This window comes from Vidua macroura, chromosome Z (genome assembly GCF_024509145.1).
Source record: "Vidua macroura isolate BioBank_ID:100142 chromosome Z, ASM2450914v1, whole genome shotgun sequence".
NCBI lineage: Eukaryota > Metazoa > Chordata > Aves > Passeriformes > Viduidae > Vidua > Vidua macroura.
In genome coordinates this window covers 77,643,510-77,659,917 of record NC_071611.1, presented here as the reverse complement: position 1 = coordinate 77,659,917, position 16,408 = coordinate 77,643,510, and the positions used below count along the sequence as shown (strand labels likewise).

Genomic DNA, 16,408 nt, shown 5'->3' with positions numbered 1-16,408 from the left:
AAGAAATTGATGAAGAGCCTTAAATAATACAACCTTGTGTTGATCCTGTGTTGAAGACATGGTGTCTTGGAGAGTGCCGCTGCTCTTTGGGACGATAAGTTCATAGTCCTTGATTCTTGTTTTTGGCTCTCGGCAAATACAACTGCATCTTTCTGGTAGTTCATTATCCACCTGCAGTGCTGCGCTCAGGAACTGCACTTGGAGGGAGGTGGAGGAGGCGTCCGAAAGCCCGAAGCCCTGCTTATGACCTGCCGTGCATCCATGGGGTACCACATAAAGGGTTATTCATTCTTAAAGCCACTAAAGAATTACAAATGACAATAATTCCACGGTGTAAACCGTGTTCAAGATTGTTCTTCAGAGTTGCGAAGCCCAAACTGAAGAAGTTAGGATGTGCTAGGATTGTAACTTTACTTTGAGTCGCCTTGGAGTTCTTTTTTGGACAGCATGTTCCCCGTCATGTAGGTGTGTGTTTCCTTTGGCACCCAGTCAAGAATGGCAGCCATCTCCAAAAGGCTGGTGAAAGCCCCTAGAAATGCTAACGTATTTCCAGTGGTTTCAATTTACCTTCACAGGAGCAAAATTACTTTTGGCTTGCAAAAGATGTGTAAATGATAATAGTAGTGATAAACAAAGTCTGTTTGAGAAGTCTGCAGGTGCAGAGAGTGCTGTTAGCGCTTTGTGGTTGATGGTTTAGCGTCCATTTCTACCGAGGTGACAAGGCATCCAGGCCCGTGAGTGCACGGAGAAAGAGGCTCTCGTAATGTCCGCTCCTGATGGCTTTTCAATGTCATTGTAGGTGGCCGTAAAGCAACTTAATCTCCAGCGCCAGGGCTGCGAGGATGTGTTGAAGGAAATCCTGGTCATGAAAGAATATAAGAACCCCAATATTGTCACCTACCTAGAAAGGTAAATATTCTGGCAGAAAGTGGATCTTTCAATTAACATCAATCTAGTCCTGCACAAGGCATGGGAGGAGATTGCATTTTGTTCCCATGAATGCTTCCTGGCAGAAATATCTTGAAGATTGATCTCAGAAACCTGTCTCTCTTACTAAGCCAGCAGCATGCATGTTCACTCTCTGCATGTTGTTTTGCTCTTTTGGGGTGTGATTTCTTCCAAGCGTCGAGGAGAAGTGCCGAGAAAGCATCACAGAAAGGATTTCCCTTGCGCCATTCCCACTGGTTTCCATTGCCTTGCATGCCAAAAGACTAGGCTAGGAGAAACATAATTTGCCAGGTTTGAAATTGTTTTTCCTGTTTGTGACTGTCCTTTCTGCAAGGTTTTCCAAAGGGTGTTGGCAGTGCTGCACACCCACCTGCCCTTCACAGTAAAAGCTGTGAAGACTGTGCCTCCTTGCTGCTGGACTTAATGGTGCAATTTGTGTATGAAGATTATGAAGCAGCTGCCGGGATGTGTCCGCTTCCAGATTAATCTTTGCCATCACAAAACTGCCCTTTTCCCCTGTTTGCCACCTAAGCCTCCTCCTTTTCCACGGATGTGCCTTCCTCATTCAGACGGCACAGATGGCAAGCAGTGGATAGCCTGGGTGGAGTGTGTCTTCATTTGATTCCGTCTTCATTTACCAGTGACCTGGAAACAAAACTCAGCTGCAGTCTTTCCTTCGTCCGGCAATTCTGCTGCGCACATTCAGCTCCACGCTGTTGCTTTCATCTTGCAGCTACCTTGTCAATGAGGATGTCCTGGTGGTGTTGGAGTATATGGATGGAGGCTCCTTAGCTGATGTGGTCAGCATGAAAAGGATGGCTGTAGGACACATAGCAACAGTGTGTCGGGAGGTAAGGGGTCCTGCTTGTGCTTGGGATGGCTTGGACAGGCTCGTCCCTCAAAAGCGCTGCAAAGCGAGTGATTCCATGTTCAGAGCTTTCTTTCTGTGTTGCTCTTATGCTTTGGAGAAGAAAGAGCATTGGGAGTGAACTGCCTGCCAGTGTCCCTGCCCTTACTATAGTCTGATCTTTACTCTTCTAGACCATTGTTGAACTCCCTGTCTCGTTTTCATTTCTATTTTCTGTTCTGCACTTTGCCTCTCCAAGCCTTTGCCCAAACCCTTTCTGCATTGCCTTCTTTGCCTGTAAGTGCAAAGGTGCTGGTGTCCAAGTTTTAAACCAGCAGCAAAGCCAAAGAGAGACTCATCTGTCACAGTCCCAACTTCAAAGGATGGCACGGCACCCACCATGCTGCTTGCTACTGAAAACTGACAAATGAGCTCCTTCCAAGTCTGCTGTTGAGGAAGCCCTATAACCCTTGTCCTCCAGCCTCCCACCCGACAGTGATCCCCTTGTACCCAAGGCAGGAACTTTTCCTCTTTTGGCAAACCATTGCTTGTCCTCCAGACAGGGAGAGGGCATCCAGTGCAGCAGGGATCATTCTGACTGGCTTTGCAGGGGACAGTCTTGAGCAAGGACTGATGTTTCCCTCTCAAGCGCTAATATGCCTTGCCTTGGAAAGATCCTGCTCTCCTCCTCGTGTTGCAGCAGCAAGCACTTCCTCTTGCCAGCGCTCACTGCTCCTTTGAGATCTGTGAATCTTCAGGAGCAGTGTACTTTTGGGTGTGATGAAATCAGATCAGGCTAACTTTTGGCCTCCTGTTTCTTTTTTCTCTCCCAGTGCCTGCAAGGCCTGGCTTTCCTTCATGCCAACCAGGTGATCCACAGAGACATCAAAAGTGACAACATCCTTCTGGGCCAGGATGGCTCCGTCAAGCTGGGTGGGTGTTCTGGGTCAGGCGCAGCGCTCCGGGGAGGCGGTGTGGGGCTGCTTTTGAGCGGCTGCCGGGTGCCCAGCAGTGGCGCTGGTGAGAGGGCAGGGAGCACTCTGCGAGCCCAGGGCGCAGCTGTAAGGGGCTGAGTGGTCTAGAGAGCAAGAAGGTAGCAAGAGTAACTTTGGTTTGTGTGTGTGTTCCTTCCAAAGGGAGAGAGTTACAGTGTAAACGTTCCGGTGCCTGAGGAAAAGCCAGGGTGGGAATCCTGGGGTGGGGGGGTTGCTAAGTGGACAATTGCCCATGTCCTTGGCTGCAGCCCTGAGGAATGAGAGCCCAGCTGCTTTTCCAGCTCGATTCAGCACTGCATTCTGAGACGTAGAGTGAGGAAGCCTTTTCCTTGGTTCCCTACTTGAAGCAGTGTTTGTTTTTCTCCTCAGCCGATTTTGGCCTCTGTGCTCCGCTCAGCCCTGAGCAGAGTAAACGGAGGTCGATGGTCGGGACCACTTGCTGGATGGCACCCGAGGTGGTGAGAAGAGAGCCATACGGCCCCAAAGTGGACATCTGGTCCCTTGGCATCGTGGGAATAGAAATGGCCAAAGGAGAGGCTCCTTATATTCGGGAAACCAGTGAGAGGGTAAGGTGCAAATACGCTCAGAGAGCGGTGTCCTTCTCCTCTGTGTCCATTAGACAAAATCCCATGCCCACAGCTTAAAGTGCTTCCACCAAGGCCCACTTGTAAAACCGTCCTTGGGGCTGGCATCAGCTGTCAAGGCAAGACCTGTTGCAGCTTGGAAGAGCTGGGGCTGCACTGGAGCCTTTTTTCCTTTGGGAGGGAAGGCTCATCTCTAACCATCTGCTAGGCAAGAAATTGCCACTGCAGGCTGGAGCTTAAAAGATGGGGTCGAGGTGAGCACTGAAGGATATGGAAGAATCACGTAGAGTCTCATGTTTCCTTTGGCTTCAGGCTAACTACCTGATAGGCAAGCAAGGCGTACCAGACCTGCACATGCTCAGGCTGCCCTCTGGCTTGTGTGAATTTCTGGGCTGCTGCCTGCAGATGGATGTGGACAGGAGAGGCTCTGCCAAGGAACTTCTGCAGGTACAAGGCAAAGCGGCTGCAGCCCAAAGAGCTGTTCCCTGTCAGGGTTTGTTCCTCGGCCAAACTCCAGGGCTTCCGATGGGACCCCCACATAGTAATATCCACTCTGGGTGCTTTTCCAATGAAAACCAAGCAGGATCCAAGACTGGTTGAGATTAGAAGGGACCGCTGAAGGTCATCTAGTCCAAAACCCCAGTCACTGGCAAAGACATCTTCAAGTGGATCAGGTTGCTCAGGGTCCCATTCAAGCTGACCTTGAATGTTGCCAGGTCTGGGGCTCCTCCCAGCTCTCTGGGCAGCCTGTGCCAGTGTTTCAGCACTTTCCTCGTAAACGCTTTCTTCCTTAGAGCCAATCGAATGTCTTGTAGCTTAAAACCATTCACCCTTGTCCTCTTACAATTGGCCCTACGAAAAGATTTGTCCCCATTCTTCTTAGAAGGCCCTACGAATATTGAAAGGTCTCCTTGGGGCTTGCTCTTCTCCAGGCTAAACAAGCACAACTCTCCCAGCCGTTCCTCAGAGGAGAGCTCCCAGCTTCTGGTCATTTCTGTGACCCTCTTTTGTTCTCAGGTGGTGTATTCATGTTTACCTGGTAGCAAAGGAACTGAAGTATTGCAATGCCAGGGACGGGGGCTTGAAGAACACAACAAAAGCAGTCTAGAACCAAGCGGTTCTAGATTGGTCCGTGGGAAGGCAGGGGCTGTGGGGGAGCTCACTGTGAGCATCCGAGGGCACTCAGCTTGTCCCTCCTGCCCCAGCCTTAGAGGTTTCTGCCAGGCAGACGGGGACAGCTGAGCAGGAGTTGTGCCAGCCCCATGTGCTGCCTGGCCCGCTCAAGTAGATGAGAATTGCTGCGGCTTTGCTGCCAGGTTTTGTGGCAGACAAGGGGCTGGTGATCAGGCCATTTCCTTAGCTGTTCCTGCTGAGAAGGAAGATGGCAGCCAGCACAGGAGCGGGGGGCATGCCAAGGCAGACACTGCTCTTCCTGCAAGCCAGAGCTCAGCCCAGCTGTGCCCTGCTGCTTGTGTCCTTGCTCCCTGCTTGCTGCTGAAAACCTGCGTGTCCAGCGCTCCTGAGAACAACACGTGCGGTCAATAATTTCAGAGCCCTTGGGAGTCTCTTGAGGACTGCCCAATGCCCCACATCTCTTTTGGACACTCAAATAGCCCATGTCTGTAGAAAAGAGGAGCTGGAATAAGTGTGTTGAGTTTCCTGAAAGGAACAAAACCTTTGGACAGCAAGCAGCAATCCCACAGTGCTGTCAGGACAAAAATGCCAGCAAGTGATGACACCTTGAGGAACGGACTAGTGCAGTTCTGGGCCATGTTTGCCTGTGCTAGCAGCATCCTGGACATGAAGGCTCATGTGCTGATGGTGACCTCAGGCCGCCTATGTTTGTGTATTTCTGGGGGCTAGAGGAATCCAGCTTGACCCTGTTAGGAAGTCAGTTTGGAAAAGAATGGTTCCTTTTTCCTTTGTCTCTTTTAATTTGGTTTGGTTTGTTCCTTTTCCCCTTTGGGCAGCGTCCATTTCTCCAGTCAGCGGAGCCTCTCTTAAGCCTCTTCTGACAGCCTGATCGCTGTCATCCCTGCAGCCAAGTCATGCAGGAAGCAAAGGAGATGACAAGGACCACTTCAGCACTTGGAGAACTGAACCTGTGAGAACAGGTAGAAATCCTGAGGGGAGAGGGGCCAGGAAACAGGCAGCCATCAGAGCAGGAAAGGAAGGTGGCATCTCCTTTTCCTCGCACCTGCTGATCCTGCTTTTGAATTTCTGCTTGGGACAGCATTGCTGGAGGGCACAAAGTCACTACTGACGTGCACTTTTCAGGTGGGGGGTGGTGCGAGGCATGAAGGTTCCACTGATTATTTGGGGAGCTTGGCTGGCACTTCATGTGGAGGTGTCTTCCTCCCCTCACCAGGAGTCGGAAGGGCAGCGTCTGGAGGCACAGCAGCTGCTGGCACAAGGGGAAAATTTCCTGGCAGAGGTACAGAAGGAGCAGGAGAACAGGCTGCTTGAGATGATGCCGTAAATTGCCATCATGCAGCCTGGGCGAGAAAAGATAAGAACCAGAGAGAGTCAAGAGGCACAGAGTGTGAAAAGAGAGTTTGTGTGTTGTTTTGGACTCCTCTGGGCCCCTTATGGGCACTGTTTCTCTGGACACTGTCTGTCTGGGTGGCATTGTCTCTTAGCTGGCCCTTGGTAAACAGTGCTGGAGAGATTTTTGTGTCTTCAGGGAGCGGTCTGGTGAGAGGCTACCAGAGCGCAGGTTTGAGGAAGGCAGGAATGGCGCTGCAGGCCCAAAGAGAAAGGGAAGCCCAGAACTTCCCCTCAGAAGGAGGGAGGTGCCACGGGAAGCCCCTGCAGAGCCAGGCTGGAGCTGTGGGAGAGGGCTGGCTCTCAGGCTGCTGAGGAGGTGCCTGAAGCTGCTGAGTACGTCCTGTGCATTCTTTGTCCAGTCGAGCAGTGTATTATAGTGTGTGTGCCTCAGCACGGGCTGTAACACACGTTCCTCCTCCTTTGGTGTTGGGAGAGACATTTTGGACTCCCTACAGAAGCCACTGTGGCACTTGGATGCAGGCAGGGAGCACTTGGGGCATTCCTTTTGCCTTTGAGGGCAGCTGGCAGTGGGTGGGCTTTGCCTGAGCTTCCCTCTACAGTAAAGACAAAAGCAGGGATTGTTTTGGGAGCAGCAGATGGCTGTGACCTAGCCAATGACTCAGAGAAGGTGAGTGTGCTAGTCTGGCCACACTGATCAGAACAGTTGGCTTCCTGGATTCCCTTTAGACTCCAGACTTGTCACCAGTCTTTGGAGACAAAATACTTCAGAGAAATTGATTGGCTGTAGGGCTGGTTTCATACTGCTGTTGTTTCTATGACTGTTTGTACTTCTATTATTCCTTCTCCAGATCACATGGGCCCCTGCCATCTAAATCCCAACTCTAAGGGCTTTTCAAATGAAAAGGAAGGAAACTTGCAATGAAGCAATCGAGGAAGCAGAAGAGATGACCAGGACCACTTCAGGATTACTTCCTCCAAAGGCAGCTCGGAGCTGGACTCACAATAAAAGTCCTATACACCCTCAGGCCTTATTTTAAATGATGTTAATATCAGCACAGTGATGGCTTGGTTTGCTGTTTGGGTTTTTTTTTACTTTAAAAATATACTAACATTCCCAAATGACCTTCAACTGCTAAGGGTGTTAAACTACTGAAAGAATCCATTAAATGGTACAAGAAAAAAATTAGAAGTTCCCAGCACCATACCTGTGCTCTTGCATGAACTTCTACAAGGATATTTGAGTCCTGCTCTTCAAGATATTGCTTTTCTTTCTGCCTGCAATGTTCCTGTGCTTTTAACTGTTCAGACATTTTCTCAAAAGCCTCCTCCTGCTTCTGCTGAAGGTTGTTCATAGTGTCAGTCTTGTGTTTGCAAATGTATTCTAGGTGGGATATCTGTGTGACAAGAATTTAAGAAGAAATTATTATTTACCTTTTCACTTTGAGTCAAGCACAGACTATTCCAGCATAAAATCTAAACTGTAATTTCTTCAAAATTTTCATTAAAACTAAGTAAAACCCTTGCACAGCAGATGAATTACTTGGTTCTCAAAACAAAACTGAAATATATTTTGAAACAAAATATTTTATTTGGTTTGGGTTCTGCCATCCTTTTGCCACCTTGCAGATATTTGTCACCTTCTTTGTAGGAAACCTAAGCCAGACACTTCGAACATTTTTTTAAACAACTGTATTAAAATTTAGTATATTCGTAAATTAATAATCAAGTATATCCTTTAGAAATTTGTGATGATTGCAAGCAATAATTAAAAAACAGCGTTTAATTTTTTGTTTTATTTGTGGTTTTTGTTTGTCTTTGGTTTTTGTTTGTTTGTTTTTTGTTTGTTTTTTGTTTTGTTTGTTTTGTTGAAAAGCCAAGACATTCCAGATTATTATTAAGTTTTGAAACAATTTCAGGGAATTCTAGCATAGAGAATGTTTTCCTTACAATAGCTCATAAGTTTACGATGCGTTTTCAACAAGCATGAAGGGATTCAGTCTTGTGGTTTAACACTGCACCTCCCATGCAAATTAAATGGAGGAATGAACCAAGCCAACAATGATCTCCAAATGCACACACCTGCACTTTGTTACTAGAAAATATCAGCAAGACACTTCCAGAAAGATCACGCTGAACTGTAGGAAAAAAGTTTGGTACAACACAGTCTAAAATCCCAGAAAAGCTGCTAAGTACATGAGAAGATCCCTAGAGACCTCACAATCAGTCTCAGTAACAAGGCTTAATCAAAAAGCAAGAACAGTAAGACACAAACCCCACAAACACTGCCAACAATATCCATCTCCTTCCCTTCCCATGTCTTTCCTTCTCCCTTTCCTCTTTTACTTCAAAAGAGAAATAAACCAGAAAACAAAGTGGAACCCTGAAGAGTGGCTTAGCCACTCTTAGCTTAGTCTCAGGACCCAGCTGATCTATTTAGAAAGGGTTTTTGTTTTTTTTTTTTCCTAAAAATACAAGGTTTTCTGGGAAGAAAGGCCACGTAAGCTCACTTGCATTAATATCACTCAGAAAAGTACAGCTCCTCCTTCACACAAATACTGACATGTTTTAGAATAGGTATTTCTATTGTGTTTCTGAATAAAAATGCCATAATCCGAAAGTTGCAATTAAACAGAAAACCCCAGACTGGCAATCTTTCAAATAGTGCATCTGAGTCATAAACACATCATTTAAAGATGGTATTCCTGGAGAAAGTGTATTTTGCCTATGGATTATGGTAAAATAAAGACTTGCTTTATGACTGGAAATGACTACATTCTGTGAGTTTCTTCATCAGTAAGATGAATTTATTATCCTTGAATTAGGTGCCTGTGGCGGGTATCAGACAGTCCTTTCAGAATGTCCTGCACAGAAAGTGGAGCTGAGAGACTTGATGCACACTCCAGTCCCATCTAAATGCTCACAGCAACAGCATCAAACTGAGCAGTGGACCAGCCATAATTAATGGTGTTCATTTGTTAATGTCCAAATCTTCTTGGGGGGATGAATACCACTCCTTCTTCTCCTTTGTAACGAGACTGCAGTGTGCACAAATGTCCCTGAGCTCAGCAGAGGCAGCTGATGCCTGGGGACACTCAGCCTCTCGTTAGCCTTGTGGAAGTTCAAGATCAGGGCTTCAACATTCTCACGCAAGAGTGCACAAAGCCCTGCCCAAGGTAACTCTTCCAGGGCGACGTCTGAATGTTTGGCAGGCACATGGGCGTTTGCCACGCTCTGGTATAAGTTTAGGAGGATGGACAGCTCCCTCTGGAACACAAAGAAAAATTAATTGCTGTAGCTGGGCAATGTTAAAATCAAAAGAGATGCATCATATGTGCAGTAGCGGTGCTGCGTGCAGCTGAAAACAAGCCCTCAAAGTTCATTCTCACAGCTTTACAAAATTCCTCAGTTCATTTCTAATGATTGCAGCCATAACATTGCATAATCTTACAGCAGAGTAAGAAAAGAGATTTCACAAAATTTATCTAATTAGACACAGTATGTCTATAAAGTATGTGGATAAATCCCAGTGCTGTCGAGGCCACAGCCGTGACCTGGCACAGATAAAAATTTCCGTGCTCTTAGTGGATGCAATTCATTCTCCCTTGTTAATACTTTGAGGTGCATTCAAACTGTGCCCCCACACAACTGCACAGCACACAGAAAACGGTCCAGTTGGCTGGGCAGCACAACACACTCTGAATTTGTTTAAAAATTGGTTTTGCATGGATTATATACGATTAAATAGCTGGCCAAAACAGGCCTACAGCTCCATCAGTCAAACTCCACAAGCCATGCCTCATTGCTTTACAGTGATTTTAATCAGTGGCAGAATAAATGGATTCAGGTTATAAATAAATTTCAGCTACAACAGCACGCAGTAGAAATTCAATTCTTCCTAATTTTAGAACATACAAGTGACTTAGAAACTTTGATTAAGCTAATAGAAAGCTGTTTCTCAAATGCCATGAGGACAAAGTATGTAAACCACCGTATCAGTACAGTCAGAGATCAAGATAAGATTCTCAGACTAGAGTGGAAAGAACATATTCAGGGAGCATAAAAGTGGTATACAAGATGAAAAAATACTGTATAGGTCAGGTAAGCAGGAAGTGAAAATGAAGGGAAGAGAACACACTGACATTTTCACACAATTTTGGCATGGGTATAGCAAAGACCAACAGCAATATATTAAAAGTTATCTATACTTAGTTCCTGCTACAGTCTTCTGCTTTTTCATTTTGGGAAGCAAAGTCAAAGCTGTCTCAATGGAGTAAACAGGATCACATACAGGCACTCCTGCTTCCCAAACAAATACAAACAGCTTTGGGAAAAATACAAACCCATCGAAGGCAATAAATACCTGATTTCATAAGGGAACCACTAAAAATGGGGGAGGTGGATGGTGGGCACTGCTGCCCTTGGAGTCGTGAGGGGAACCCTGCCCACACTCCATCCCCACAGATAAGAAACACTCCCCTGGGGAGCACTCTGGGGTATGGAGAGGACGTAGACAATATGGGAATGGTGTAATTGCACCAGTTGGCCGAATTATGTTCTTTTCAAATTGGTGTCACATCTCTTCTAGGAATTAATTGGGCCTGCGTGGCTTCAGACCATAGCTGATTAGATTGCTTATAGTAAAAGTGAACACACAATGTTGCTTTGGAAGACCCCAGTTCTTGGGCTTCTTGTGGTGCAAGTGGTAAAATCTTTGTCCACTCATCCCAGGTGCCCACAGGGTTGGGCCTCTTACCTGTATAGGGATAATCTTTGGATGCCAAAGGGATTCCCAGCAGGCATGGGGATAAAGGCTCTTCCACGCTGCCCATGGCCATGCAGAAACTGTCCTGTTGTAAAGACTTCACAAGAGTGACCCATATATTTTGCTTGGGCTGTTGGATGATCCAGGCAGTGCTGGTGCCGACAATGATCCAGGGCAGCCTCACAATCATGCTGGAGAGCATCTTGATGTTTCTCCGGGTACTGGGCTGTAACCTAAAATTGTTACAATAAATAAGGCACCTTATTTATTGTAACAATTACATGAATCCCTCTCTCTCCCCTTTTCTATGTGCATGCCTCTATTCCACGTTCCCCTGTTCCCCCTTCCTCCACTCCGCTTTCCCCATTTTATTAGTTTAAGAAAACAAGGAAGGGGTCAGGGGAAAACATATGGAAGGCTAAAACTGAGTGAAACTAGGAGAAAAGGGAAAAGGAGATCAGGCAAAGTAAGGTATTGGTATGAATGTAAGTAAAGAAATTAGTAAAAATATCATCTTTGATAATTTACAATTAGTAGACGGGCAACAATATATCCAACCCATGAGGGAAGAGGGAAAGGAGAAACCAGGGGTCAAAGAGCCAGAAGTCCATGGGGGAATCTGTCTTTTACTCCCAGGAGGACTACTCTATGCTAGCTAGTCACTGCCATGGCCAGGGCAGAAGACTTGGGAATTGACTGAGAGAGGAGAGTTGATGGGATGCTACAGCTTTGTCCCAGACAGATGCCTGAGGCATTTGCAGGCTGCAGCAGTTTCTGGCGCGCCCGTTTTTTTATAATTTTCTGATGTCACTGCTATCCTGCAAACCCCAGAGACACGTCTGTGGAGGCATGGCCAGTCATGACTTCTAGTTGTTACTGAACCTTGACACAGCTGGCACCTCTCTACTTAATCAACTGAAAACCAATGATGTTTAGCTCAAGAGTGTTAACACAAAAAATACATCCATGCCTGAAGAAAGCAGTGAAAAATGTTACTGAAGGCAACAACTTGTCCATTTAGTGCAAGATTGTACAAAATCCTGCCTGCTTTAATAGCTGCACTTTAATTTGCACCCAAAGGTACAGAGCATCCTATGCTTCTTTAGTATTCATGTGGGCACAGCCCCCAGTTCTCTATAACTCTACAGCGTAATAATTAGAAAACAGATGACATTTATCAACTGAAAGAAAAAAGAATGCAACCACCAAAGGATTCATGATCTGGATGACATAATAAGGGGGAAACTTTCTTAAATCTGAGATGACATCAAGCTAGGGAAAATTGGAGGCTTGCTGTGGGATAAGAGTCACAATTGGTGCTGACAGATGAAGCTGTTGCTTGAAAAAAATCAAGTGACATAAAGTAGGGATAAGCAGACATTAGCACATTTGGTGGTAGACATACAGGATGTGAGCTGGATGAAAAACTTTATGAGATTTATCGTGGTTCTCAAGTTAAACTTGAATTAACAGAATTGTGCTGTTGCAGAGCGGGACTTCTGCTTTTGCCTTCCAGTCTCTTTTCAGTGACGCTTTAAGCTGGTGTCTAGTTCTGTGTGCTGTCATCCATTCAGTTGGTGGATCATTTAGAGAAAGACAAGAGCAGCTTATGATGATTGGAGATACAAAACATGGGGTTCTTTACTCAAAAGAAGGTGGAACATCTCATTCTGGGCTTTAAATATGTAAAGACTGTTTTTCTTACCCACTCTAATGGCAGAAATCAGTGTGTTAACTTCCTTTTTGAAGTAGCAATTCAAATTGTATCTGGGAAAATTGAAATTAGGAAACTTGCAGAAGAGAACAGTGAAGTGCTAGGACAGAGCCCACGTGGAGGTTGTGGCATTCTTAAAAAGTAGCTTAGACACCTATGCATGAGGGATGACACTTTTTTGAGTCTGGTATGTTTTCTACACTGGTAGGACTTCCTTGCCTGTCTTCCTCTGTTTAAGAGTTTGTCTGCTGAGTTACACAATTTGTCTCTTGTGCTGATAATCAGGCAAACGTGCAAGATCCCATATAGTGCCGTAGAGACTTCCATTATACAGAGCTCAGTGGTCACAGAGTAAATATCTGTGAAAAATGCGTATTTTATAATTGGCTCTTGGCAAATATTGAATTGAATGCTCTATGTATTATGGAGGGTTATTTTGTAATACTGTATTAATCCTTTCTAAGTAGTGTGTTAAATATAGTCTTAGGTTACAACATAATGGTAAAATAGAAACTCTGCGATGTAAGATATTTTTTACTAGCTCAAGAAAGGGATAAGATAATCAAGAAGCTCTTCGCACAGAGATAACAGCAACAGGACACCTAATGAGTTACTGCCTCCTTATGGGAAAAGACAAACATTCTTCCACCTTCTCTCCATCTTTATGGAGCCACCAGGATTAAGAGGAAGGAGTTGACAAAACCCAGAAAAATTCTTAATTTGCAAGGAATTTCTGCATCATGTATGAGATATATGAATATGCAACAGGCTGTTGCTTTTAAGGGCTATTCCTTTGTTCGCAAGGCATGTTTTTGGCAGTTTAGTGTCCAAAAAGATCCAGACTTCCATAGTTCTTTGCTTTTTATTTTTTATTTATTTTTATTTGTATTTTTATTTTTATTTTTATTTTTTAATTTTAATTTTATTTAATTTTTAATATTTCATTTCATTTTATTTTCTCGTAGTGTCCTAATCCTCATTGTCCAAATTTTTATGACTCTAATTTTATTACTATTTATTTATAATTATTTTATTACTAATAAACTTTTAAGATTTTAAAAAACAAGTGATTGGTGTTTTTCACAATATCCCCTTGTAGGACTGCAGTCTGGTCTAGAGAACCTTTTCCCCCATTTCTTTCAACGTTATTGTTATAAATAAAATTGGCTTTCGTAGGTGGGGTTATAAATTGTTAATGATGTCATCTTGTTATGAATTGTTAATGAATGTAATGAATTGTTATGCCTAATTAATGCAGTAAGTTCTGAAGTTAAATGTACTGTAGCATGAGCATGTGCCCGCTAGAGGAGGGTGGTAAGAACTTTCCAGAAGGTTACCTCACGGCCTGATGACAGCAGCCCGGACTGTAATCGGACAACGAGCCAGCCAGTGACATCGAAGCATCCCAGAATGACTGGCCAGGAACGCACCGCAAATTGGACCAACCAGTGACCGGAAAAAGGCCAATCTATGAAAGGATCAAGAGCGCACCAATCCGGCAGCTTTAAGAGACTTTAAAACCCCCGGGTGCTGAGCGCCTGGGTCTTTCTGCGGAGCCAGTGTCCAAGGAAGCAGCCTGTGCTGCCTACAGGCTGACATTTGTATCTCTGACTTGCTGCGTAGGCCACAGGCTTACCCTGGGCTCTCGTCTTCACTTGCTTTGATTTTTAATAAACAGGCCGGAGCTTTTTAAAAGATCCTAGCCTCATTTTGCCTGTTTTTAACATTTATGTTTACGCTTTGGTTTAATCCCTTCATAAATGGGGACAAACATAGAAAAAGTCCCATAAAACAATCAAAAACTGGCCTGGCCAGGGCGGAGCCGATGAGGCGACCGGCGGGTGGCCGGGGAGGGGGAAAGGGGCCTGGCTCGCGGCAGGACCGCCCGGCCCGGCCTGGCCGAGACGGGGGCCAGGGCCCTCCACCTCCTCACCCATCGCAAGAGACAGTTCCCGGGTTTTTTTGTCTTTAACATGCGTGTTTCACAGAGCCGTGTCCAGCTTCCCAGTGGTTCAACAGACTGTCACTTACAAAAAAGCATTGCATCACTTCCCTGAATTTCCTCCCATTCCCAACCAGGACGCCCATCCAAGTCCACTGCCTTCCCAGTCCCATATTCAGAAAACATTTGTTAACTGATTGTTATCAATAATTGATGTAGTTATTGACTTTGACTATTATTGGCTTTAGTAAATTCTTCTGATATAGTACAGTTAAAAATGGGACCACACTCCCGGTACTAAAAGTGATTTCAGCATTTATTATAATAAAAAGGCCTAAAGCAAGGGGGCCCGCAGGCCGAGCAGGAGCGTTCCCGTTGAGGATGCCGCGGCGCTGGCACTGGGTCTTCTTGAACAGCCATGTCCTCAATGTTCCAGGTGGAGCGGCACGAATTCAGTGGGTCAGATGCCCCTTTTTATCCTGTTTCTTGTCCCTTTGGATTTGTTTCTTTTTGGATCCTTCATTTGCATGAAAGTTTAAGGGGCTTCATTGGCCCATTACAGTTCTGTCCAGGCTGGCTGGTTTCACTTGGGGGGTGGTGCACTTTACTCAGGTGTGTGAAAAATGCATATTATGTGATTGTCTTTTCACAAATATCAAAATGAATACTATACATGTTATGTTGGAAAGTTATGTTAATTAACTTATTAATTTTGTATTAATTTTTGTAGTGCTGTATTAATCCTTTTAAGTAGTGTGGTAAATATAGTTTTAGGCTCTAAGATAATATTAAAATAGAAACTATGCGATGTAAGACACTTTTTTTAACTAGCTCAAGGAATGGATAAGATCATCAAGAAATTCTTTGCACAGAAATAACAGCAACAAGACACCAAAATTTCAAAAGAAGAATTATTGCCTCCTTATCAGGAAGAACCAGACTTCTTCCAGACTTCAAGGAGCCAAAACACTGATTTACAAGATGAGGGGGGAAGTTGACAATAACCAGAAAATACCCTTTGTTTGGAAAGAATTTGTGAATCATGTATGAGATAGCTGAATATGCAACAGGCATATTGGGTTTGAAGGGTTAATCCTTTGTTAGCGAGGTATGCTTTTGTGGCTTAGTGCCCAAGAGCATACGGATGTCTGTTATTCTTTGCTTTTTATTGTCTTTTGTTGTCCTAACTTTGATTCTCCAAATTCTTATTGTCCTGTTTTTATTACTATTCTTTACTATTAAACTTCTAAAATTTTAACACAAGTGATTGGCGTTTTTCACAGGTGTAATACAGTATGCTGAGTACCGAGTTTCTTATAAATACCCTTTTAACCCCTTTTACCATAACCAAACTAACAGCACCTGCTTAACAATTATCAACTATTTTACAACCCTTTCTAACCTATTGTTAACAATTCCCCCCTCTAACTATTTGATCAGGCTTCTAGCCTGCATCAACCTTTTAAAGTTCCACTTCTACTTTTCTCAGTTGCTTGTGGAAAATGAGATGTTCAAGCATATCTCTGGCATTCTGATCACTCTGTTCTTTTATTACGGTTACTTTTTCACCATTTTTCCCTTCCACGTTACCTTGCAGCATGATGCTGCTTTGGACAATGCTGGTTACTATCTGGACTAGACATGGAATTACACATGGTAGAAATATTACACTTGCTAGTGCACACACCACAAAGAAGACCAATTTCTTCCACAATTTGCCATTCCAGGTGAACGAGTTGTCCCACTAATCAGATTCTCCAAACAAGTGTTCCAACACAGGTTAGTTTTCTAATATTTTGAGTAACGTTTTTAATTACATGACTGTGGTCATCGATCTCTAGGCAGCATTCTGAAGTATTAAATTTTCCACAGATCCCTCCTTCCTCTGCGAGGAGGTAGTCTACTGCCAATTGAATCTGGTAAATTACTGATCGTGTTTGCTGTTGCTGCTGTTTAAGAGATCCATGGTCAGAGTTTGATTTAACATTATTTCAAGCACTGCTTGTAAATGGATTCGACTGAGCACTCACACTGGGCTGTTCCACTCGCTGATCACCACATGTCGCTGTCGAGGTGGTCGTGACACAAAGCAGAGACCACACGCAGTC

The 16,408-nt window shown here is 44.6% G+C and overlaps 1 protein-coding gene across 1 annotated transcript; it reads left to right on the top strand.

Annotated features, from left to right (window-relative positions):
- Positions 1-2,616: 2,616 nt before the first annotated feature.
- On the top strand, positions 2,617-3,581 carry LOC128821616 (serine/threonine-protein kinase PAK 2-like; the record flags this gene model as incomplete). Its single annotated transcript, XM_054002811.1, has 2 exons — positions 2,617-2,728; positions 3,160-3,581. Coding segments are annotated over 2 exons (387 nt in total), but the record flags the coding sequence as incomplete, so codon positions are not given.
- Between the last annotated feature and the right edge of the window lie 12,827 nt (positions 3,582-16,408).